Source organism: Eublepharis macularius, chromosome 18 (assembly GCF_028583425.1).
Source record: "Eublepharis macularius isolate TG4126 chromosome 18, MPM_Emac_v1.0, whole genome shotgun sequence".
Classification (NCBI taxonomy): Eukaryota; Metazoa; Chordata; class Lepidosauria; order Squamata; family Eublepharidae; genus Eublepharis; species Eublepharis macularius.
The window spans coordinates 11,431,160-11,458,035 of record NC_072807.1 but is presented as its reverse complement, the minus strand read 5'-3'; the positions used below and the strand labels follow the sequence as shown (position 1 = coordinate 11,458,035).

Below are 26,876 nucleotides of genomic sequence, written 5' to 3'. Positions count from 1 at the left end.
ACTGAAGCCCCTCCTCTCCAAAACCCCTTCTTCTCCAAGCTCCACCCCCAAATCTCCAGGAATTTCTCAACCTGGAGCTGGCAACCCTAGCATAAGGTACACTGGATGGGGAGGGGAGCCCCTGCTCTCCATCAGGCCAAACCCTGAGAGTGGGCCGATGATATCATGCATGGAGCCCAGAGATGTAATATTGATGAGCAGTCTTAATGGTAGTTCTTTCACACAAGACACTGCTAGGCCTTGTACCATGCCGGAGAATGTGCGTTATGGTCACACTGTGTGGCTGTGAAGAGATGGAGTAGTCACCGTGTAGTCACATAAAAAATAGCATGGAGTAAGTGCTACATGCAAACTGTAGCTGAGGGCCAAGCTACAAGTGACCAATGACACTTGAACGACAAGTGAACAAAACATTTAATAAATCCACTGTGTTTAAAAAGGCTACTGAGAGCCAAGCTACAAGTGACGAATGACACTTGGCTGGCAAGTGAGCAGACTCACGTGTACTCCTCCCTGCTCACTTGCGCTCCACTTGCGCTCCACTTCAAGTGCCAATCATTGCCTTCTTCTGTGCAGCAGTTAATGCAAGCAGACATGCAGAGACATCTTCAAAGAAGCAACTGCATATGCAGGAGAGAGCTCATAGCTTCCAGCCTATCACTCTGAGGCCCTTCCCCTGAGCCCCAAAGACTCAGGGCCAAAGGCTTGTAATTGGGGAGGGGAGTATCTTAAATTAATTTGAAATAACAAAACATTTAATAAATCCACTGTGTTTAAAAAGGCTACTGAGAGCCAAGCTACAAGTGACGAATGACACTTGGCTGGCAAGTGAGCAGACTCACGTGTACTCCTCCCTGTTCACTTGCCATTCACTTGCGCTCCACTTGTGCAAAAGGAGCCATCTGAGAAGAGCTGAAACAGGAAGTTCTGAACTACTTCTCAAAAGGAGCCATCTGAGAAGAGCTCCGGTGTGGAGCACAAGTGAATGGCAAGTGACCAGGGAGGAATACACGTGAGTCTGTTCACTTGCCAGCCAAGTGTCATTCGTCACTTGTAGCTTGGCCCTTAATGTATTGATTTCAATTGGACTGGACAGTAAGTCCCAGGGACTTCTATTCGACCAAATAATGTTTGCACTTTGCAACCATAAAGCTACATTGTCATCAGAAATGATAATATTTCCCACGTCTCTATGTGAGGTCTCTAAGAGCCAAGCTACAAGTGACGAATGACACTTGAACGGCAAATGAACAAACTCACGTGTATTCAGAGGCCTGCATTCCTTCACACAGGCAAGTTACAGCAAGGTCCAAGTGAAACCAAGTTCATTTTTTCTGCTCCTACCCCCCTCCCATGGCCCCACCTACTCCCAAGGCCAATTCCCCACTGCAAACAGAGAAGAATCCAAAAATTTGTATGACTCCAATATTTTACCCAATATCCTGCTGACTTTTGTCTGCAGACATTCAAGACCAGAAAAACAATCAAGAAACAAGTAAAGAGCCTGTGGATAAAAAGTAATGCAAGTGAATTTTGTCAGAAAAGGGTTAAGTTAATCAACTTCACCTGTTTTGCTCCCCCCCCCCCCCCACAATTCCTTCCCTGGAAATCTGGAGAAAATATTTTAACACATTTCCATTATACGTCTGCAATGAAAAGGGCTAGAGATAGAATTTTTTTTAAAAAAAACATTAAAGGTATGTGTGCAGGGAAGGGGCATGGTATATTTCTGAGGGTGCATTGCTCCCAGATACCCCTGTAACTATGGGCTTGCTGCCCCTCACCCTGCTGATTGGCAGTGTGCTAGTTTTGCCCCGATACTAGATCAAAGTGCATCTTTATGGAGTCAAGGAATGGGTGAAGCTGAGAGACGTGAAGGGAACCAACCAGCCAGGGCATACAACAGGTCAGGACAGGTGTGGCTAACAGGAAGAAAAGACTCAATGCCTTTGGAAGAAAGGAAGGAACTGCTTGCTATGAAGTGGCACAAGATGGCAGCCAGCAGGGCTTTTTTTCAGCTGGAATGCGGTGAAACGGCGTTCCGGCACCTCTTGAAAATGGTCACATGGCCGGTGGCCCCGCCCCCTGATCTTCAGACAGAGGGGAGTTTAGATTGCCCTCCGCGCCGCTGGCGCAGAGGGCAATCTAAACTCCCCTCTGTCTGGAGATCAGGGGGCAGGGCCGCCGGCCATGTGATCATTTTCACCTAGGGCGATTTAAACTTTAAAAACTCCCCCCTTGTTCCAGCTGACCCAAAGTGACGTCATTGTGCGGTCCTGAGTTCCACCACCTCTTTTCCCAGAAAAAAAGCCCTGGCAGCCAGCGAGGAGCAGCCCAAGGCTCCTCTTCCTCTTCCAGAGATTGGGTTGAGTTCCAAGAGACCGCCTGTCAGGGCTCTTGGACGGTTCTGCGGAACATTAGCTAAACTGGAATCTATTCTGCTGTGGAGGGGACTGATTCTGACTCTTTCTTCTCCTTCACAGATCCCGTTGGTGCTGCTGAAAGTAAGTAAAGAAGCTATTCTGACATTATTTCAGAGCGTGGGGGAGCAGGGAGACATTCATATTGTTTAGGATCTGATGAGAAAGAAATCTTTTGGCTTTGGTAGCACAACAAAGCAAAACAGGCAGATTACAAAAAATCCATAAAGCAATAAGTAGATATAGTTTTTGTATGTGTTATTCCAACTAAAGCCCTGGGCAAAGAAAATATAGCCCCTTAAGGCCTTGATGGCAGGCAAGCTCAGAGAAATAATTAATATGCTCAACTGTTGCTTTAAGTATGCCCCTACTGGGTAGTTCTGTGTTGTCGAATGTCAGTCCTAGAATCGCTTATGCTCCGTTTCAGTATTTCTTCAACTCTGTATTGGATCCTTGCTAATGCCATGTCTTTGTAAACTTGCATTTATTGACCCTTTGACATTGTTTATGGAAATGTCCTTGATATTGACTGTGCTAATCTCGCTCTGTGTAATCTGCCTTGAGTCTCAATGAGAAAGGTGGACTACAAACAGACAGGCAGGCAGTTTTGGTTTGTGGGATGGGAAAGCTCCTTGGACTTCAGCCGCAGGGCTTCTTTTCCCTGCACTCCTTTGCCTGCCTTAGAAATTGCACAAACCTTTCGCTCTACTAGAGCCAGGCTGTGCCCAGCACTGGAGGTGGGCGGAAGACTCTTAAACTAGCATATCTTTTGTGCATATGGAGAAAGCATTTTGTCACCTGTGCATACATTGTGTAAATCCAATGTAAATCCCATAAGTAAGGCAAAAGCAATACTGTGCTATAAAGCAAACAAAAAGATATAAAAACATTTGCACAGGAACAAACGGATAACTGGATTATACACCCCGAGGTGGGAGAGGAGAGATCCCCCATGCTATCTTCACTGTTATAATCTCTCTGTGCACACATGCTGCTCTGTGAGTACAGGATCCTATTTGGGCAATGAGGCCTCTATGCACAGAGTCTTGCTACACATCTGACACGTGAAGAACACATGTTGGGAGATGCAATGGTAGCTGGGAAGAGTAGTTTATAAAGACAGGGCTGGCGGCAGGGCAAAGGCTTTGCTCTGCACTGGAGCTGTGTGAAGGGGCTGTGAAATGCCAGAAGGGAAACTTCAGCCCATTCTAAACTCCCTGGGTCCAAGTCCAGCTCTGGAAGGCAGCTCCAGCCCATTTCCATTCCTTTCTGCCCTCTGGTTGTTGTGATCCCTCATGGTTTTAGACTGGAGGGATGAAATTGACAGAGCCTTCAGGGAGGCGAAGATGAAATTAACAAACCCTCTGAGGAGCGATCTCTCCTGGCTCTGTCTTTTTAAACTATGCTTCCTGGCTAACATTACATCTCCTTACACTTGAGAAACACGCACTGTGGCGCCTCATGTTGAGAGACTCACAGATTGCTGGGTTACGGGAATATTATGTATATGCTCTGTTGCAGCCACCAAATCAATCCATGGATACTGGGACTAGGGAAGATCCCACTCAGGGATAATCTTAGGGATCACCTGGTTGACAGGGCCTTCCGTGCCCCAACTATCCTTTGAGATCTGTTGAAAATGAGGCACGTGGAGATGAGACTATATAAAACAGGGACTATAATTGTGAGAGGTATCTGACATTTCCCTCCTAACCCTTACACAAAATTACAATTTGAAAGTTCCTTCCAAAAATGGCCATTAGTGAATTGATACTCGTTTGAATTCATAGCATGTAGAATATAACAGCCCTGACTTGGATAGCCCAGGTGAGCCTGATCTTATCAGATCTCAGAAGCTAAGCAGGGTCAGCCTTGGTTAGTAATTGCATGTTAGACCTCCAAGGAAGACCGGAGTTGCAGAGGCAGGCAATGGCAAACTGCCTCTGTTAGTTTCTTGCCATGAAAACCCCACCAGGGGTTGTCATAAGTCAGCTATGACTTGAGGGCACTCGCCGCATACTCCAGAATAGAACAATAGGTGTAGGATGTGGCTGAAAGAGAGAGCCATTTTAAAAACTGTTTTAATTTATAAGATTTGTTTAGAAGGACCTAGCAAAAAAGGGGGAAGGGGAAGGGTCTGGCCTGTTTCTTGTAAGTATCTGTTGTCTCTTTCACCCATACTTCTGCTGTCACTTTGCTTCTGGCTCACTTTTGAGAATTTCCTACCTAGATCTGGATAGCTGGCTGGGTAGTTTTGAATGTAGAGTGGAGTTAATCGTTGAAAGCACGGAGCTGACAGATGCCATACAGCTGAAAGAGTAACTTTAAAGTATGATGTACTATGAAGTCATCATTCCGTGTAAAATTACAGAATTGAAAGACACCCAATAGGTCACATTGGAGAACTCCTAATACTAAAAAAAACCTCTCCTAGCATATCCATATCCATATCCATATCCATATCCATATCCATATCCATATCCATATCCATATCCATATCCATATCCCTCCCTCTCCCTCTCTCTCTCTCTCTCTCTCTCTCTGAATTTCACTGTCTGCAAATGTATAGCTGATGACTTTAACCAAGCCAATCAGTGAACAGTTCTTTTCATCTTTCTTGCAGGATCCCAATGAAAACCGAATTGGCCAGTGGCTGAATGTGGAGACTAAGCAAGGCATTGCGGAATTCTCCTTCCCCCTGGCCTCAGAAGCCGTCCTGGGAGAATATGCCATCGTAGTGGGAGACATGGCAGATTATACAAGACAAAGATATTTTGGAGTGGCGGAATATGGTGAGCTTTGCAATGGAGACGTTTCCTTTGCCAGCAAGAAGGGCTGTAAGAGCAGAAGGAAGAGAGAACTGCATATGCGCAAGGACAAAACTCTCTTGCTGCCTTTTCAGATACTAGAATAGCAAAGCAGAAATGTTCATCTTTCTTTCTTGCGGTCCATTTCTGAGAACTTAGAAATGCAAGCCCACAGAGGAACCAAACCTAGGGTGATGCAAAAACGACAGATTATATGTTGGACCATCTTTTAAATATGCCTATGATTTCCACAATTGAACACAGATAGTTCAAAAATTATGTGAAATATTAGTATTCAAAGCCCTTCGCGGACAGTGACCTGCATATCTGGGGAACCGTCTCTCCCATTATGTCCCCCGCAGGGCCTTGCACTCTGTGGATAGGCAGCTCCTGGTGGTGCCTGGCTGGAAGGACATTTGGCTGGCCTTTTCTGTCCTGGCCTTGGCCTGGTGAAACACTCTCCCACTGGAAATCTGGGCCCTGTGCGACCCATTACAGTTCCGCAGGGCCTGCAAGACAGAGATGTTCTGCCAGGCCTTTCATTAGCAGCCAGCTTTGTGTCCCCCCTTTCTGACTGCCTGCCCTCCTTTGGTGCCCACCCCAGATTTACACCATGGCGGTGCCTGTGGCTTGTAATTGCTTTATTGTAGCCTGGTTTGGTCACTGGCATCTGAATTTTTTAACCTGGATAAAGTGGTTTTAATGTTTTTATTGTATTTATTGAAATATTGTTGGAAGTCGCTCTGAGGCCACTTGCGGGAAGGGTGGGAAGTAAGTCAAATAAATAAATAAAATCAAGGTCAAAAGAGAGATTCTCTGGGTCTTGAGGAGAACTGTGATCAGATCTTTCTTTCACCTTTCTAATCTCTGTGACCACTTAGGATCGACCACTTGGGATCGAGCCCATTCCAGGAGACGAAGTTTAACACTTTAATTCCTGCACACCTTTTGCAAATTAGCCCCCCTTTTAAGGGACAGAGACCGATATCCATCTGATGGGCCAATAACAGAATGGAGAGGTCCCTTCTCCTCTCCAGTCCAAATTGAGCTCTTCAGAGGGGGTCACTTATCATGAATCTTCGGAACATCATCTCTGGTTGTTGGTTATTTCATCAGAATCAGGGCGGCCGGTTCATTCTGCGTGTCTCCGTTCTTCTTTGCAGTGCTGCCTAAGTTTGAAGTATCGTTCGAGGTCCCTCCGCTAGTCACCACTTCAGACACAGAAATAAGGATCAAAGTGACGGGCAAGTTAGTAAAATCTTGTGGTCTCTTCCTCGATAGTACAGAGGCAGCCAAGTGGAGAGTGGCTCATTTGGAAGCCCAGGAAAGCACAAAGTAGGAGTGGTGGAGTAGGGGTGCTTTTCCAAGCCCTTTTAATTTAATTTAATTTTAATTTAATTTATTATATTTATATTCCGTCCTCCCTGCTTTCGCAGGCTCAGGGCGGATAACAAATACAAACATGTTTAAAAACATTTAAAAACATTAAATAATACATTTAAAAACATTTAAAAACATTAAATATAACAATTCATGCTGCCCAGTGGTTCATACATGCCTCTGTGTTTGCATAGGGGTGATGGTTTAACCCCCCCTTCACGGGGGGGGGGGGCGGGCACTGCCCGGCGTTAGCCATATGCCTGGCGGAATAGCTCTGTCTTACAGGCCCGGCGAAATGCAAGCAAATCTTGCCGGGCCCTTGTCTCGCAAGACAGAGCATTCCACCAGGTCGGGGCCAGGACTGAAAAGGCCCTGGCCCTGGTCGACGCCAGGCGGGCCTCCCTAGGGATGAGGGGGCTCGCCAGAGTCCATCAGAGCTGGTATCTGATGCCTGTCCCAGAAGAGAGCTATTATTCCCTATGGATGGTAGATAGTCCAGGCTGACCTCTATGAAATAATGGGGCCATTATTCCTATGGGTAGATCTGGCTTCTTTTACTGTCCTTAGGAAATAATGGCTCCGTGATTGGCCTGAGAGGCCAGGTCTACTCAGTCGGTTCTCAGGTCTTTCTAAATTTAAAAGAACCATTGTTTTCTGTGAACGTAGCAGAGGCCATTATTTTCCCATAGAAAATAATAGCTCTTTAAATTTAAAGGGATTGGCGGTTCAACTCACAGCAGTTTGGCAGACCTCAAACGCTCCCAGAATTCCAGGAGATAAACTTTTGTTTTTTCTGCATTTTGGGAGAGTTTTAAGTCATTTCAGATATTCCTGAGTGGACCTGAAACAACTCATTTCGAGTTTCAGATATATTTCCCAGTTCACACCCCCTATATTTCTGTTCCCTGTCCCTATCCTATCTTCTGACACAGGTATACTTACGGAAAAGGAGTTCGTGGGACGGTGCGGCTGAGCTTGAAGAGGGATGTATCCTATTATTTTTTTGAAGAGCTACAAAATGGAACATTGACTGCCCTAAAAAAGGAGTATACTGCCCAGGTAAACTAAGCAGGAGAGAGCTGATGGGCACACCGGGGTGCCTTCTTTATTTCTAACCTGCTCTTTAAACCCAAGCCAAGGGAGTGGAGCACAAAAGGATGTAAGTTACAACAAGTGACAACTTACAAGTATTTAGGGGTTATGATTCAATCTACTGGAGCAAAAAAGGCCCATTGTGAATATGCTGCAAATACTGGTCGCCAGTCTGCTCAAGCAATCATTAGGTTCTTCCATACCAAAGCAGGGCAGTACATTCCAGTGGCTCTTAAATTATATCTCTCGAAGACAGTGCCACAACTCATATATGGGACATTACTAGGCCCGGTACCCTCAAGTCTAGCTCCTTTGGAGAAAACTCAGTCTAAGTTCTTAAGAGCTATATTTGGATTTCCATGTAGCGTCCCAAATGCAACTTTATGTTTGGAAACTGGACTGCTGAGAACAGAGGCCAGGGTAACTCTGGTGTCAGTTAATATTTGGCTTAAGCTCAGCCATTGTCCATCAGATAGTACTTCCCTAATCCTTAAAGACAGGTACTGTTCTGCCTGGCTCGGGACCACCCATCAGAAATTAACAATGCTGGGCTTCTCATCTGAATCCCTACAGATAATGTCCCTGGACCAGGCAAGGGCTGTGGTCAAACAGCGTATACTGGATGTCGAAAGACAGAGGGATCTTGCGAGGGTCTCCAATTTCCTAGCCCCCCCACAAACAAGATATGTGGGTTCTCCAGGCTCTTATCTATCAAGCCTGGAGTTCCCGTCCCACCGTAGGGCTTTCTCATTAGCCCGATGTAATACATTCCTATCTGCCGTACTTGAAGGCCGTTCTAAGAAGGTCCCGATGGCTGAGCGAGTTTGTCCCTGCAAGGCAGGGAAAGTAGAAACAATTGAGCACATCATGCTTGCTTGTAAGTTCTACCACGAAATACGTGTAAAACATATCCAGCCTGCATTGAAGAAGCTTTCGAGCCTCCCTGACACAGAGCTAACGAATAAGCTCCTGTTAGGTGCCGATCCCCAGATCACGTTGGCTAGTGCCAGATTTTTAGCCGCGGCTTGTAGAATCCGCAGGGAATGTGCAAAGGAGTAACATCTGCTTTTATTTCTAACCCTGAAAGCCCACACTTTTGTATTTATATTGCCAAGTTTTTATATAATTATATATTTATATAATTATTTTTATAAAGTGGTGTATTTTGTGTATGATACTCACTTGTGTTCTTTACAAGTCTGTACTGGTTTTTAACTGTAAATAAATCTGATTGGCCACTCTGCTCTTTGATTCAGAAATTGAAGCTCAGGACCATCAAACGATGTTGAGATGCTTTGAGGATGAACACACTTATTGAGGCATAAAATTCCCTGAGCCAGAGCTCGGTGGTGGTTTTAAAACACATTGTTTCTCTTTTCCAAAGAGAGTCAAGGGAGTGGCTATTTTGAGGGAAAGGACAGCATGAGAAAAGAGGGATGTAAAAACCTTTCCTCCTCTACCATTTTGGAAACCCAGGTTTGAATCCTCAAGCTTCCCAGTTCTCCTTTCAGCCTACCCTACCCCACAGGGCTGTTGGGAAGATGAAGCAGAGGAAAGAAGAATGACGTAAGTGTGACCCCACTGAGGATAAAGGCAGGGTACAAAGGAAGTAAAACAATTTTTTTAAGTGCTAGTATTGTTTCCCCTATTTGGGGAAGGAGGATGAACATCATGCAGGAAGAAAGCAGCGTGAAAGGGCTGGCCCTTCGTTCTTCCCCGAAAATAGCAGCTCCAGCAATTTATATTTGGAGATGAAAAACATTCCTTTGAAATAGCGGCATAGATATATACACACACATGAACCGTAGGTGGTGGGGTTAGTTTCCAAGTAGCAGTCTTGGAGCAAGTCCTTCTCGATTTCAAACTTGTCCATATGGAGATAAGATACTGATTATTTAGTACATTTCTTATCCTGCCCTTTGTACTGATGGCTCTGAGTTCTGAACGTCATTCTCCCTTCTTCCATTTTATCCGTTCTTCCATTTTATCCTCACAACAGCCCTGTGAGGTGGTAGAGTGAGAACTTGAACAAAGAGCCAATGTGGTGTTGCGGTCAGAATCTCAGGTGAGGATCTGGGAGAACCAGATTCAAAGTCCTGCTTGCTGGGTGACCTTGGCCTGTCGCGCTCAGTGGTTGCGAGAAAAAAATGGAGGAAAATACTGTAAATAAACTGAAGTTCCTGGGAAAGATAACAGCATTAAAAAGTATTAAATGAATACCGGTGTTAAAACAGATTAAAATATTTTACCATCAGGCACAGAGGACAGGGCGGTCATATAATTTCTCTATTTTTTGCATCCTCAGACAGACAAGACTGGTTGTGCCTTTATTACTATTGATGCAGCTGAGATTAATCTGCCCCAAAAAGGCTATGCTGATTATATTAAGCTTTCTGCAGAACTGGAAGAAGAAGGAACAGGTATAAAGGAAAGAACAAAACAGGGAAATCGGAGGGTTCCTATCTGTGCGGAGGGTTAATTGCTTTGGCATCAAATGGGAAAGCAGAAGAGAATACAATTTCATGCTGTGTGTTGTGGGGAACCTGAAATCTCCACCAGTGATTATGCTTCTCATCCTTTCTCTTTTTTACAATATCAAGTGGCTTTAAACAAAAGACAGTTGGGGGTTAATCTCTTCTGCCAGTTTGACGTAGTGGTTCGGAGTGACGGGACTCTAATCTGGAGAACCGGGTTTGCTTCCCCACTCCTCCACTTGAAGCCAGCTGGGTGACCTTGGCTCAGTCACAGCTCTCTCAGAGCTCTCTCAGCCTCACCCACCTCACAGGGTGATTGTTGTGGGGATAATAATAACATACATTGTAAACTGCTCTGAGCAGGTGTTAAGTCATCCTGAAGGGCAGTATATAAATCGAATATTGTTGTGATGGCGAGGGTGATGCTGCCTTGGGAATATTCCTACCATGCCTCTGAGCATGCTGGTTGCTTATACTGGTGGGGTTGTTACCGAGCTCCTTACCAGCGTGTGCCATCTCTTGACCGGTGCATGTCATTAAAGTGGTGCTGCCACAGAACGGCAGAACATCTTGCCCCCAGTTGCCCCCTTCCTGAGAGTCTCTCTACGTGAGATATCCGACACGAGGATGCTCAAGTGAGGGGAAATGCAACGTTAGCCGGGAAGCATGGCTTTAAAAGACAGAGCTAAAGGCTCTGTCCCTTTAACTTCTCTACCCTAGCCAGCAGCAGAGAGAGCTCCTCAGAGGGTTTGTTAATTTCATCTTTGCCTCTCCAAAGCCTCTGATGAAATTAACAAACCCTCTTGAGGAGCAATCTCTGCTGCTAGAGGTGAAATTGACAGGGCCTTTTGCTCTGTCTTTTTAAACCACACTTCCCAGCTAACATTGGGCCAAGCTAGAAGTGACGATTACACTTGAACGGCAAGTGAACAGACTCACATGTGTTCCTCCCTGTTCACTTGCACTCCACTCGATCATGTAGCGAACAGGGAGGAATACATGTGAGTCTGTTCACTTGCCGTTCAAGTGTAATTTGTCACTTCTTGCTTGGCCTATGGCATCTCCCCTCTCTTGAGCATCCTCGTGTAAGATATACCATGCATCTGACGAAGAGAACGGTGATTCTCGAAAGCTTATGCTACAATAAAATTGGTTAGTCTTAAAGGTGCTACTGGACTCTTTTTGATTTTGCTACCACAGACTAACACGGCTAACTCCTCTGGATCTATGACTCATGCAGAGAGACTCCTAGAGCTCCCTCTTTAGTGCCAAAGCAGAGTCCTTCACGGCTTTTGGATATGGATCTGCAAAATGCACGTTTTCATTCTTAAGCAGCAAGATCAAGATATGCATGTCTCTCGGAAGAATCAGTTGTCTGCCCAGCCCCACAACAAGAAGTCCCCTTGAAAGCTTTTGAGGCTGGGGAATCCGTGGGCCATCTTTAACTCTGCAAAATAACCATCTGTCTCTAGCCCTGCTCTGCTTTTATTTCTGCTGGAAATGAATGACAGCTGCAGGGACTCATCCGCTCTAAATCTGTTATAATTTTGACAGGTAGCAGAGCTCCTTCAGAAAGGTTCTTGAAGCAGAGACTTGCCTTCTGTTAATGTATTTTAGCAGACTCTTTGTGCTTTTGTGCTTAGCCAGGATGTCCTCTGTCTTTTCAGGAACCATCAACTCGGGATATCACATGATCTCTCTTGTCACCAAAACTGTGGAAGTTTCCTTCATCAATCTCAACCCATTTTATAAACATGGCTTTCCATACACAGGCAAGGTCAGGGTCTAGACACCATTCTCTCCAATTTCTCCTTTAACCAGCTATCTAATCTGACATTTCTTTCCTTGGAAACTTGCTCAGTGTTCAGAAAAAGTTGCAAAATTTAAGAGGAAAGAAAGATGTTATAAAAGGTGCTATTTGGGTGTGGGAAGGGTAGATGAAAAATTTAAACGGTTTACAAGTCCACTTTTAGATGTAGTCAAGATTAAACTACACAGACATGCATTTTAAGAACATTTGGTTGGTTTTTAATAACTCACTGTCCTAGAAGAGGGCTTTTTTCAGCTGGAACGCAGTGGAATGGATTTCTAGCACCTCTTGAAAATGGTCACATGGCTGGTGGCCCCGCCCCCTGATCTCCAGACAGAGGGGAGTTGAGAGTGCCCTCTGCGCTGCTCAAGTGGCACAGATGGCAAACTAAACACTCCTCTGTCTGGAGATCAGGGGGTGGGGCCACTGGCCATGTGACCATTTTTGCTGAATGCAATTTAAACTTTAAAACACCCCCCTTTGTGCCAGATGACCCAAAGTGACATCATTGTGTGGTCCTGGGAGCATGCATGCACTTTGCATGTGAGCTTGTGGTACCAGGGGCACCACCTCCCACCAGGAGTTGCCGCCTGTGTCGGCAACCCACTGAGTTCCACCACCTCTTTTCTCAGAAAAAAAGCCCTGTCCTACAGCAACATGATCTATAAAGATTATACCGTTTTTTTTTCCCAGAGAGGAATTTGTGCCTTTGACATGCTCACCTGGGGCACAGTGAAATTAATTGTTTATAACAGTAGTTGCTTGAATCAGCGAGCCGGACACAAATATCGGCCCTTATAGAGGATAGTTACGTGTGGTCCCAGAGTTGGGCTTTCCATGAGCATAGTCAGGGCTTTTTTTCAGGGAGAACGCGGGGGAACGGAGTTCCGGAACCTCTTGAAAATGGTCACACGGCTGGTGGCCCCGTCCCCTGATCTCCAGACAGAGGGGAGCTTGGTGGCGCGGAGGGCAATCTCAACTCCCCTCTGTCTGGAGATCAGGGGGCGGGGCCACCAGCCATGTGACCATTTTCTCCGATGGCAACCCACTGAGTTCCACCTCCTCTTTCCCCAGGAAAAAAAGCCCTGAGCATAGTATTTTAAAGAAAATGCTTCTGTACATTCTGTGCAATTCAGGACATCTTGGGAAGAAATTGTGTTCATTTCAATAGCATGCAATTCATTTTACTGGATCAGCACGGATTAACTTTCAACCCCCTCCCCCTAGGATGTCATTGGAAGAATAACATGGCATTAATTCAATGGCAAACCACCTCTGTTAGTCTCTTGCCATGAAAGCCGGGGCGGGGGGTGTCACCGTAAGTCAGCTATAACTTGATGGCACTCTCCACTCCAATTCTTGTTTTATTTCTGCAGATGAAATGTGGCGTGAATGGCGTTCCTGTCCAGAACCAGACCATCTATCTTACGGTTGATGTCAACGATGTGGAGACCCACTTACCGTATACGACGGATGAGAATGGTGAAGTTCACTTCTCCTTGGACACAGCAGGATGGAAAGAGACGCTGGTTTCTCTCCGGGTGAGTCCAGCTTCTATTGGCCAAGGAGGTGGTAACGCAGGAGAAAAGGGACGAATGCAGGATCTAACTCCCCTGACGCCTGCCTTTCTTTCCTTTATGCTCTAGGCCCAAACAGTTTGCTTTACTCAGGCTTTATGCTAAGGGTTTCCATCTTTATTAGCTGTTTTATGCTCCTAGCCTAGGGACTGTTTCACAAATACCATTTTTGACTGCCGTTTTTGTTTTATGAGCTTTTGTGCCCTGGCTTGGTGTTTTTTATTTTATTTACTTTTATTGCAGTGGCATGACTTTTTAAATTCCTGCCCTCTTGAGCAGGTCTGGAAAGGCAGCTGACCGATTTCCTCAATAAATAAGGAAATAAATAAGGTGAACACCAAAGCCCTGGTCCTATGTGTGGAAAGCAATGGTCTTCCTGCCATATCAACGTGTACATAATGCTTTTTAATATTCAAAGCAGTGTGCAATGCATACATTATCTTTCCGTAAGCCGTGCAACCATTCTGTAAGGTAGGACAGTATTATTTCCTCAATATCAGAGCAGAAGCTGAGGCCAAAAATCAGTGGCCGGTTGATGAGTTCCTGATAGGATTGGGGGCGGGTGGGGAGCTTTTCAAGGATTTCCTGATTTGGGCATCTTAGGGCACCCCTAGACGATACTTTTCTGCACGGTCATGCACTCGCTTTAACGTACTCTGTGCAGTCACACAGCAGCTGCAGGGAACTGTTTCTTTTTTTAAAAAAGAGCCCAAACAGGTGCAGAATGGCACCATGGGGAGGAGGAAATTCTCTTGCCTTCCCCCTCCAATGCTATCTTCTCATATGAAAACCACATGGAGGGAATCATTTTGTGGTGTTTGCTGTTCCACAAAATCTGGACACAGATTCCCCATGTTAAAATGAGGGCATACCAGTGCAGAAAAGCAGGGCTTCTTTTCTGGGAAAAGAGGTGGTGGCACTCAAGACCACATAATGACGTCACTTTGAGTCTACTGGAACAAGGAGGGGGAGTTTTTTAAAGTTTAAATCGTCCTTAACCGTCCTTAACCGTAAGGTTAAGAGGTGCCGGAACTCCGTTCCACTGCGTTCCCGCTGAAAAAAAGCCCTGCAGAAAAGTATCGTCTAGATACTTAGCCACTCTGTTACCCCAGTGAAGCCTGACAAGTTTGGCAGGGGCAAAGTCTGCTTTTGGTGGGGGGGGGGGGCTGTGTCATGTAAAAAACGTAAGCTGAATTCTTTCATCTCAGAAGTAGAGTGAGTCAAAACCAATCTGAATGTTGTTCAGTTTTTGTCAGCTGGAAGGTGTCAAGGTGTCAAAAAAAACCCATTTTGTCTTTTTCATCTGAGCCAGTTTAGATGTGGTTCTGATGTGAAAGGCATTGGAAAGATCTGCTTGTTGAAGTTGTATGAATAGTTTTGGGTTGATTTCCCCAACGGGTGTTGACAGGTGTGTGAAGGCTGCCCCCTGCAAGCTGGCGCCTCACCTTGTCTTTCCTGGAGAAACCTGGTTGAAAAAATCTATTTCTAACCTCCCATTTTGGGGTAAGGTCATCAAGAGGGAGATGGCAGAGCAGCGTCAGGCCTACCTGGACGGCATGTCTGCCCTTGACCCAGTTCAATCTGGTTTCAGACCTGCCTTTGGTTGTTCCGGTGGCTGCTGTTTGTTTTCAGCTGGGCAGAAGCAAAGCTTCTCAGTTACTCCTCTTAGATCTACGGTGGCTTTTGGTGTTGTGGGTCACTGGAAGAGAGAGCTGGACTCCCCTCATCTATCTTGCAGTAGTTTTGATTTTTAGCTGAAAGGATATGAATAGTGGTTACTGGAGATTCTGAACTCTTTGTAGAAGATCTGAAATGGGGAATTGCCCCAGAGGTTAATGCTTTCAGTTTTGATCTCTTCCTCAAGACACTAGGAGATCATCTGTTGCTTGAGAATTGGGTGCCTTCAAGGTATTGATGTTCTAGGATTGATCTCATAGGATCACAGGGTTGTAAGGTGCCTCTAAGGTCATGTAGTCCAACCCCCTGCACAAGGCAGGAAATTCACAACCACCTCCCCCTCCCCCCCCAGTGACCCCCCCTGCTCCATGCCCAGAAGATGGCAAAACATCATCAGGATCCTTAGCCAAGCTGGCCTGGAGAAAATTGCTGCAGAAACCAAGAGGGAAAAGCTTCCTCAGTAAAACTGCACCAAACACAATAAAGGAAGCAAGCCAAAAAGTATATTGCCCTATACACAGTATTACAATAATTTACAACAAGGAATACACCAATGGAAAGCAGTTTAGTGTATCAATATTAGGAGCAAGAAAGGTCCATCAAAGTTCTTCAAGTATTCAACAGGTAAGTAGTTTTAATGATCACGTCGCTGTCAGTTCGTATTATTTCATCCCGAAATCCGTAGAAGCCGTTTGGAAACAACGAAGAACGCTGAGTGGCAACGAGCTTACCGGTCCAATCCTATTTGGCTCGTTTCAAGACAAATCCTTCATCAGGCCACCAACCTACAATTTATCGTTAAAAGTCCATCATAGACTGTCTCACAACATCCAATAACAGAACTGATATTCAAAGGCACTCATTTATACTCACTATTTCCATTCCAACATGGTCTTAAGACGTGAAAGAAAACATCCAAATACAGAAGCAGTATAAAGTGCATTCAAAGGTAACAGGGAGGTCATATCTAAGTTAATAAATACTCTAATCAAGAGAGGATCCCATCCCCCTCCCCACAAATCATTCATCACATCATTTCATTGGGTTCTGGTCCTGAAAAGACCACCAACTATATGGAATCTATTTCCTAAAAAATCAAATTCAGGATGGTCTCCTCATAATTGTTATTGCACATAATCCCCAAAATACATTAATCAAAGAGCCCCACCACTCTGCGTATTTTTCAAAAGCCAATGAAACAAATCAAATCTCAATTCCGAGATAAGGGAGCTACAAAAACTCCCTCAATTGACCAATCTATTCATATCCTACAATAGGCGACAGGAGTGGGGATGGGAAGGTAGGGGAGGGAACAAGGGGGGAAGGGGAAAGGAGAAGGGGGGTAGAGTAAGAGAAATCAATAATAAGGAGAAGGAAAGTTCTGAATGGAGGATGGTACTAGCTGTCACTGGAGACCCGTCCTTTCCTATTTGAATCATCCCGGGGATCACAAAAAGGCTGAGTAGTCTACCTCGGTGTTTAAGCCCTGTGGAGCCATGGTGTTTAATCTAAAAATCCATCTGGTCTCTGCCTGTAAAAGGCGACGTTTATTCACTCCAGGTTTGGATAACACCTCCAGTATGGAGAACTTAAAGGTTTTATCCCTGCCATGCGTCCGCCACAAATGCTGGTGAAGTGTTGTCATTTCGCTATAATTTTTAACCCGTGACACGTGTTCCTGAATTCGCTGACGGATCGGCCGGGTAGTACAACCTACATATAGGAGGGGACAGTCGCATTGAAGGAGGTATACTACATTATCAGTATTGCAGGTAGAGAACCCTTTAGACTTCACCGGTTGGATGGGCGATGGATAATTGATATCCTTAAGATCGCAGGACAGGGCGCACACACTACAGTGCCCGCAGGGGAAATGCCCCCGCGGTAACGAGTTCTCTTTAAGAGGTGTTTTAAGATCGGATTGAACTAACATATCCTTTAGATTCCTGGTGCGGCGAAACCCTATCCTCGGTAAATTTTCACATCCCGGGATTTGTAAAAGGATGTGCCAATTCTTCCTAATGATATTAGCAATTGGGCCAGACAGAGGAGAATAATCAATAGCCCAAGAGATACCCGTAGTTGCAGGATCCTTCTGTCTATACGTGAGCAATTGGGGTCGGGTTAATTCACCGGTCTTTTTCAAGGCACGGGAGATCACCCAATCAGGATATCCCCGTGCTCTAAATGCCTTCCCCATCCTATCTGCCTCTTTACAATAATCAAAGTGGAATGACGCATTCCTCTTAATGCGCATAAACTGTCCCACTGGGATGCTTTTCTTTAAGACGGGGCGGTGGTGAGAAGTGTACTGTAAGTAAGCCGACCTGTCAGTCGGCTTCCGGAATGGTTTAACCCCTAAAGAGGTAGCCGACCGCTTAAAGACAACTACGTCCAAAAAAGGCACACTCTCCAAACTACCATGGGATGTGAACCGTATATTAGAATCTATGCTGTTAAGCCAATTCACAAACCCTTCAGCCATCGATGCATCCCTAATTATGCAGAAAACATCATCAATGAATCTTCTTATGCAAACTAATTGTTTGAAAAAAGGGTTATTCTCCGCATTATATACATATTTTTCCTCCAATGCGGCCATGAAGAGGATCGCAATACTGGGGGCCGCAGGGCATCCCATTGCAACCCCCTTTACCTGATAGAAGAATTGGGATTCAAATCTGAAATAATTTTTCTCCATAATAAGATCCACAAGATCCAAAAGAAAAGCAGTGGGGGGGGCTTTCAATGATCTTTTTTCCAAAAAGTGCTCAATAACCACTCTAGCTTCACTGTGAGGGATTGAGGTGTACAGTGACTGCACATCAAGGGTAAGCAAATATGCCCCCGCAGGGATCTCCATATCCTCCACTAGTCTAATGAAATCCGTGGTGTCCTTAATAAACGATCTGACCTCCAACACAAAGGGCTGCAAGATATTATCCAAATAAATAGCCAATGGTTCCAGGATGGAACTACATGCGGAAACGATTGGGCGGCCCGGGGGGGGGGTCGGTCAGGTTTATGAATTTTAGGTAAGCAGTAAAATACAGGAACCCGAGGATCCTGATTGTACAGGGCATGATGTAAGGGAAGACCGATCAGGTTGTCCGCGAGTGCGTTATCTATAACAATCTTGATAACACGCTGAATCTCTAAGGTAGGGTCGTGATCAATAGGAAGATAATAATTACGATCCCCCAATTGCCTTAATACTTCCTGTCGGTAGTCCTCGCGATTCATGAGTACAATACCCCCTCCTTTATCTGCCGGTTTGATGACTACGTTGTCATCCTCCTGTAAAGACTGTAAAGCTATTCTTTCTAATCTGGTCAAATTTTGCCATTTATTTCTAGGCTGGCCCTCCAGTAATTCCACCTCTTTGAGTACCAGCTTTTCAAAGGTCTCCAGCTGGATGTCTGAGACCGAGGGCATAAAGGTAGATTTACTCCTCAAACCAGGGACCACGGGAGGCACACTGGTGTTTCCAAAAAACTTTTTAAATTTTAGTTGACGAAATAGCTTATACAAGTCTACACGAGTATTAAGGGCATTGTACTTGGGGGAGGGGACGAAGCCTAATCCTTTATTCAAAACCTGTAGTTCAGTAGTTGAATCGGCAGCTGGTACTCAAAGAGGTGGAATTACTGGAGGGCCAGCCTAGAAATAAATGGCAAAATTTGACCAGATTAGAAAGAATAGCTTTACAGTCTTTACAGGAGGATGACAACGTAGTCATCAAACCGGCAGATAAAGGAGGGGGTATTGTACTCATGAATCGCGAGGACTACCGACAGGAAGTATTAAGGCAATTGGGGGATCGTAATTATTATCTTCCTATTGATCACGACCCTACCTTAGAGATTCAGCGTGTTATCAAGATTGTTATAGATAACGCACTCGCGGACAACCTGATCGGTCTTCCCTTACATCATGCCCTGTACAATCAGGATCCTCGGGTTCCTGTATTTTACTGCTTACCTAAAATTCATAAACCTGACCGACCCCCCCCGGGCCGCCCAATCGTTTCCGCATGTAGTTCCATCCTGGAACCATTGGCTATTTATTTGGATAATATCTTGCAGCCCTTTGTGTTGGAGGTCAGATCGTTTATTAAGGACACCACGGATTTCATTAGACTAGTGGAGGATATGGAGATCCCTGCGGGGGCATATTTGCTTACCCTTGATGTGCAGTCACTGTACACCTCAATCCCTCACAGTGAAGCTAGAGTGGTTATTGAGCACTTTTTGGAAAAAAGATCATTGAAAGCCCCCCCCACTGCTTTTCTTTTGGATCTTGTGGATCTTATTATGGAGAAAAATTATTTCAGATTTGAATCCCAATTCTTCTATCAGGTAAAGGGGGTTGCAATGGGATGCCCTGCGGCCCCCAGTATTGCGATCCTCTTCATGGCCGCATTGGAGGAAAAATATGTATATAATGCGGAGAATAACCCTTTTTTCAAACAATTAGTTTGCATAAGAAGATTCATTGATGATGTTTTCTGCATAATTAGGGATGCATCGATGGCTGAAGGGTTTGTGAATTGGCTTAACAGCATAGATTCTAATATACGGTTCACATCCCATGGTAGTTTGGAGAGTGTGCCTTTTTTGGACGTAGTTGTCTTTAAGCGGTCGGCTACCTCTTTAGGGGTTAAACCATTCCGGAAGCCGACTGACAGGTCGGCTTACTTACAGTACACTTCTCACCACCGCCCCGTCTTAAAGAAAAGCATCCCAGTGGGACAGTTTATGCGCATTAAGAGGAATGCGTCATTCCACTTTGATTATTGTAAAGAGGCAGATAGGATGGGGAAGGCATTTAGAGCACGGGGATATCCTGATTGGGTGATCTCCCGTGCCTTGAAAAAGACCGGTGAATTAACCCGACCCCAATTGCTCACGTATAGACAGAAGGATCCTGCAACTACGGGTATCTCTTGGGCTATTGATTATTCTCCTCTGTCTGGCCCAATTGCTAATATCATTAGGAAGAATTGGCACATCCTTTTACAAATCCCGGGATGTGAAAATTTACCGAGGATAGGGTTTCGCCGCACCAGGAATCTAAAGGATATGTTAGTTCAATCCGATCTTAAAACACCTCTTAAAGAGAACTCGTTACCGCGGGGGCATTTCCCCTGCGGGCACTGTAGTGTGTGCGCCCTGTCCTGCGATCTTAAGGATATCAATTATCCATCGCCCATCCAACCGGTGAAGTCTAAAGGGTTCTCTACCTGCAATACTGATAATGTAGTATACCTCCTTCAATGCGACTGTCCCCTCCTATATGTAGGTTGTACTACCCGGCCGATCCGTCAGCGAATTCAGGAACACGTGTCACGGGTTAAAAATTATAGCGAAATGACAACACTTCACCAGCATTTGTGGCGGACGCATGGCAGGGATAAAACCTTTAAGTTCTCCATACTGGAGGTGTTATCCAAACCTGGAGTGAATAAACGTCGCCTTTTACAGGCAGAGACCAGATGGATTTTTAGATTAAACACCATGGCTCCACAGGGCTTAAACACCGAGGTAGACTACTCAGCCTTTTTGTGATCCCCGGGATGATTCAAATAGGAAAGGACGGGTCTCCAGTGACAGCTAGTACCATCCTCCATTCAGAACTTTCCTTCTCCTTATTATTGATTTCTCTTACTCTACCCCCCTTCTCCTTTCCCCTTCCCCCCTTGTTCCCTCCCCTACCTTCCCATCCCCACTCCTGTCGCCTATTGTAGGATATGAATAGATTGGTCAATTGAGGGAGTTTTTGTAGCTCCCTTATCTCGGAATTGAGATTTGATTTGTTTCATTGGCTTTTGAAAAATACGCAGAGTGGTGGGGCTCTTTGATTAATGTATTTTGGGGATTATGTGCAATAACAATTATGAGGAGACCATCCTGAATTTGATTTTTTAGGAAATAGATTCCATATAGTTGGTGGTCTTTTCAGGACCAGAACCCAATGAAATGATGTGATGAATGATTTGTGGGGAGGGGGATGGGATCCTCTCTTGATTAGAGTATTTATTAACTTAGATATGACCTCCCTGTTACCTTTGAATGCACTTTATACTGCTTCTGTATTTGGATGTTTTCTTTCACGTCTTAAGACCATGTTGGAATGGAAATAGTGAGTATAAATGAGTGCCTTTGAATATCAGTTCTGTTATTGGATGTTGTGAGACAGTCTATGATGGACTTTTAACTAGGGGTGTGCAAGCCAAAAATTTTCGGCTATAGCCGAAAGTAGAAAGCCGAAAGAAAATTCTCTATCGTTAAAGCTGAAAGCCGAAACAAGAATCTCTTTCGGGATTCGGGATTCGGGATTCTTTCGGCATTATTTCGGCATTCTTTCGGCTTTTTTCTATGGGAAAATGCCTCCGTCTTCCAGGACGCCTGGAGGAGGCATTTTCCCACCGAATAAGCCCAAAATTGGTGGGGACCTTCCTCTAACCCTTCTCTAACAACCACCCAAGTTTCAGACAGATTGGACTTTGGGGGGCCATGTTATGGCCCCCCAAAGCAGGTCCCCCCATCCTCCCATAAAGGAGCATCTTCTTCATTATTTCCTATGGGGAAAAAATGAAGAAGCAGGCTTCCTTTGCCAGGGGTGGCATTTTGCATGCAAAATGCCCCCTTACCCTCAGGGGCCCTTCTCCCACCCCTCCTCCCACCCCCCACCAAGGCTCAGCCTGCTCCCACTTGGGGGGGCCATTTCATGGCCTCCCCAAGTAGGTGCTCTAATCTCTACCACTGACAGCTGGGGGAGGCTTGTGTTGCCAGGGGTGGCATTTTGCATGCAAAATGCCCCCCAACCCTCTGGGGCCCTTCTCCCACCCCTCCTCCCACCCCCCACCAAGGCTCAGCCTGCTCCCACTTGGGGGGGCCATTTCATGGCCTCCCCAAGTAGGTGCTCTAATCTCTACCACTGACAGCTGGGGGAGGCTTGTGTTGCCAGGGGTGGCATTTTGCATGCAAAATGCCCCCCAGCCCTCTGGGGCCCTTCTCCCACCCTTCCTCCCACCCCACACCAAGGCTCAGACTGCTCCCACTTGGGGGGGCCATTTCATGGCCTCCCCAAGTAGGTCCTCTCAGCCCCTAAAGTCCACCCCTTACAGCCCCACACAAACCCAATTCCCCCCCAGCTGCCGCACACAGACCCAAATCCCCACATTAGCCCCTCACAGACCCAAATCCACCCCCACCTGCCCCACACCCATAACCCCAGGAACAGGCTGGCAAAGGCCAGCCCTCTCCCTTTGTTCCCTATGCTGGGAACTTCTAAACTCTCTTTCCCTGGGCAATTCTGCACAGCCCAGGGGTGCCACAATGGTGGGCACACTTCTGAGTGCCAGCTGGTCCCTGTGAAAGAACACCTGAACCACAGACACCCTCCCTCAAATTCCCCCACCACCTACAGAGATAGCTGGCCAGCCAGCCCCATTGTTCCCTATGATGGGAACCAACTGCACAACAAAGAATAAAACAAGAACAACACAAAATAAAGTTTTTAAAAAATTATTTTCTCCCTTCCAAAGTACAAGTAGGCAAAGCATTATGACACATTACACCAGCAGTCCCCCACACAGAAAAATAACACAACTCACTTAACATCAGAGAATCACAAAGCACGATTCCTGTCAAAAACACTTTATTTCTTGAACAGCTTTAGGTTACACAGCAGGGGGGAACACCAAAGGGCTTGGCAGCAGTATCTTACACAAAAATAACACAACTCACTTAACATCAGAGAATCACAAAAGCACAATTCCTGACAAAAACACTTTATTTCTTGAACAGCTTTAGGCTACACAGCAGGGGGGGGACACCAAAGGGCATGGAAGCAGTATCTTACACAAAAATAACACAACTCACTTAACATCAGAGAATCACAAAAACACAATTCCTGGCAAAAACACTTTATTTCTTGAACAGCTTTAGGTTACACAGCAGGGGGGGAACACCAAAGGGCATGGAAGCAGTATCTTACACAAAAATAACACAACTCACTTAACATCAGAGAATCACAAAAACACAATTCCTGGCAAAAACACTTTATTTCTTGAACAGCTTTAGGTTACACAGTAGGAGGGCACAAAAGGGCATGATAGCAATGTACTACAAAAAATAATACAACCCACTTCACCGTTTTTGACAGCAATTGTGTTTGTGTGATTCTCTGATGTGAAGTGAGTTGTGTTATTTTTGTGTAGTACACTGCTTTCCTGCTCTGTGGTGCCTTCCTACTGTGTAACCTAAAGCAGTTACAGAAATAAAGTGCTTTTGACAGCAATTTTTTGGGGTGATTCTTTAATGTGAAGTGAGTTGTGTTATTTTTGTGTAAGATACTGCTTCCATGCCCTTTGGTGTCCCCCCCCCCTGCTGTGTAGCCTAAAGCTGTTCAAGAAATAAAGTGTTTTTGACAGGAATTGTGCTTTTGTGATTCTCTGATGTTAAGTGAGTTGTGTTATTTTTGTGTAAGATACTGCTGCCATGCCCTTTGGTGTTCCCCCCCTGCTGTGTAGCCTAAAGCTGTTCAAGAAATAAAGTGTTTTTGACAGGAATCGTGCTTTGTGATTCTCTGATGTTAAGTGAGTTGTGTTATTTTTCTGTGTGGGGGACTGCTGGTGTTATGTGTCATAATGCTTTGCCTACTTGTACTTTGGAAGGGAGAAAATAATTTTTTAAAAACTTTATTTTGTGTTGTTCTTGTTTTATTCTTTGTTGTGCAGTTGGTTCCCATCATAGGGAACAATGGGGCTGGCTGGCCAGCCATCTCTGTAGGTGGTGGGGGAATTTGAGGGAGGGTGTCTGTGGTTCAGGTGCTCTTTCACAGGGACCAGCTGGCACTCAGAAGTGTGCCCACCATTGTGGCACCCCTGGGCTGTGCAGAATTGCCCAGGGAAAGAGAGTTTAGAAGTTCCCAGCATAGGGAACAAAGGGAGAGGGCTGGCCTTTGCCAGCCTGTTCCTGGGGTTATGGGTGTGGGGCAGGTGGGGGTGGATTTGGGTCTGTGAGGGGCTAATGTGGGGATTTGGGTCTGTGTGTGGCAGCTGGGGGGAATTGGGTTTGTGTGGAGCTGTAAGGGGTGGAATTTAGGGGCTGAGAGGACCTACTTGGGGAGGCCATGAAATGGCCCCCCCAAGTGGGAGCAGTCTGAGCCTTGGTGTGGGGTGGGAGGAGGGGTGGGAGAAGGGCCCCAGAGGGTTGGGGGGCATTTTGCATGCAAAATGCCACCCCTGGCAACACAAGCCTCCCCCAGCTGTCAGTGGTAGAGATTAGAGCACCTACTTGGGGAGGCCATGAAATGGCCCCCCCAAGTGGGAGCAGGCTGAGCCTTGGTGGGGGGTGGGAGGAGGGGTGGGAGAAGGGCCCCTGAGGGTAAGGGGGCATTTTGCATGCAAAATGCCACCCCTGGCAAAGGAAGCCTGCTTCTTCATTTTTTCCCCATAGGAAATAATGAAGAAGATGCTCCTTTATGGGAGGATGGGGGGACCTGCTTTGGGGGGCCATAACATGGCCCCCCAAAGTCCAATCTGTCTGAAACTTGGGTGGTTGTTAGAGAAGGGTTAGAGGAAGGTCCCCACCAATTTTGGGCTTATTCGGTGGGAAGATGCCTCCCCCAGACGTCCGGGAAGACGGAGGCATTTTCCCATTGAAAAGCCGAATGAAAGACGAAAGAATCCCGAAACGTTTCGGCTTTTTTCTTTCGGCTACCCGAAACGTTTCGGGATTCCCCGAAACGTTTCGGCATTCCCTGAAAGAAGCCGAAACACTTTTGTTTCGGCATTCTTTCGGCATTCTGAATGCCGAAACGCACATCCCTACTTTTAACGATAAATTGTAGGTTGGAGAAAATTGCTGCCTGACCCCAAGGTGACGGTTGGCCTTGCCATGGGCATATAAGGTGGCCACGAGAACTAAGCACTGATGTAACCTTTCCTGCCCTCCCTCTCATGATCTGCCTAGGTCCACAAAATAAGGCCTATTCTAGGTCATGTTAGCAGTCCTGTTCAGAGCTTGGGAGATCTTCTTTTTATCAGCAAAATGAACTTCAAAGGAGTAGATAAGAGTGCTCTGAGCCATTCTTCTGCCTCATTGATGCTGGATTACTGCAACGCTCTCTGTGCGGGGCCGCCCTTGCCAATAACAGAAGCTTCAACCTGGGTACTGGTTCTTACCTTGAAAGCCCTTCTCAGCTTGGGACCTACACATCTGAAGGGCAGCCCCCACTGCATTACCGCATGCTCCCAGTGCGCTCTTTACAGCATTCCCCACTCACCATGTGGCTTGGTGACCATTTGTAGGTCTTTTCTATTTGTGGCTCCTTCATTGTGGCATAAACAGGGCTTTTTTTCAGCTGAAATGCAGTGGAATGGCGTTCCGGCACCTCTTGAAAATGGTCACATGACTGGTGGCCCCGCCCCCTGATCTCCAGACAGAGATCAGGGGGAGATCAGGGGGTGGGGCCACCAGCCATATGACCATTTTCACCGAAGGTGATTTAAACTTTAAAAAACTCCCCCCTTGTTCCAGCTCACCCAAAGTGATGTCATTGTGCAGTCCTGGGAGCGTGCACGCATTTTGCGCATGTGCATGTGGTACCAGGGGCACTACCTCCCGCCAAGCCCCTCTGCTGGCAACCCACTGAGTACCTCTTTTCCCAGAAAAAAAGCCCAGGGCACAGGGCAGTCGGAAAGGCATCCTTATTGTGTATCTTCCACAAGGTCTTTGATGCTCTTTTTCAGTGTTCTCCTGATGGATTTTTAAAAAAAATTGTTGTTCACCTCTTTTAAGTGTTCGATGTTTTTGTGACTTTTTTCATTGGCATGGGGGACTTTGGCCTTATTGTAAGCCATCTTGGGCTTTGGGAAGCAATTTTTTTAAAAATTCAGTTCTCACGTGTGGTTTCAGTTTTGTATTTTTCTGTCGTCACATGCACATTCCCATTTGCACACCCTTCCTAGGACATTTAACCAGAACTTCTGCGGTGAAGCCTTTCCATGATCTCTTGAAAAACTCTCCTTGCTTATTGTCTCTACTTGTCATCATCCACTCACCACTGATAGGTCAGGGTGAACTTTCCAGTTTCTTCTATGTCGCTGTTGGTGACTTTGGTCGTGAAAACAGTAATTAAGAAGAAGCTATTTCTTCTAAGCTGTGCAGTTGACCCACTGAAGTACAGACTACATATCACTGCCAAAACCCTTGTCCCATTGGGTAACAAAAATGCAAAGCATGTGTACTGGATGGGGGATACACTTCTGGATAGCAACATGTGTGAACAAGATCATGGGGTACAGGTGGATGGGAAGCTAAATATGAGCAGTCAGTGTGATGCAGCAACAAAAAAGGCAAATGCAATCTTGGGCTCTATCAACAAAGGCATAACATCCAAATCACAGGGTGTAATTGCCCCACTATATACTGCGCTGGGCAGGCCCCATGGGGAGTATTGTGTGCAGTTCTGGAGGCCCCCCTTCAAAAAGATTGTGGACAAATTCGAATGGGTGCAGAGGAGAGCAACCAAGATGATCAGGGGCCTGGAGACCAAGCCCTTTGAGGAAAGACTGAGGGACCTGGGAACATTCAGTCTGGAGAAGAGGAGGCTGAGGGGAGACATGATTG

General features: G+C 45.8%; 1 protein-coding gene across 1 annotated transcript in view; it reads left to right on the top strand.

The window, feature by feature from the left end:
- LOC129345353 (alpha-2-macroglobulin-like protein 1) overlaps positions 1–26,876 on the top strand; it is a 95,888-nt gene that overhangs the window by 12,710 nt on the left and 56,302 nt on the right. The window contains exons 6-12 of the mRNA XM_055002472.1: positions 2,484–2,504; positions 5,044–5,212; positions 6,391–6,475; positions 7,540–7,666; positions 10,005–10,119; positions 11,841–11,950; positions 13,360–13,524. Coding sequence (XP_054858447.1) covers positions 2,484–2,504; positions 5,044–5,212; positions 6,391–6,475; positions 7,540–7,666; positions 10,005–10,119; positions 11,841–11,950; positions 13,360–13,524 — 792 coding nt within the window. The remainder of the gene's footprint in view (positions 1–2,483; positions 2,505–5,043; positions 5,213–6,390; positions 6,476–7,539; positions 7,667–10,004; positions 10,120–11,840; positions 11,951–13,359; positions 13,525–26,876) is intronic.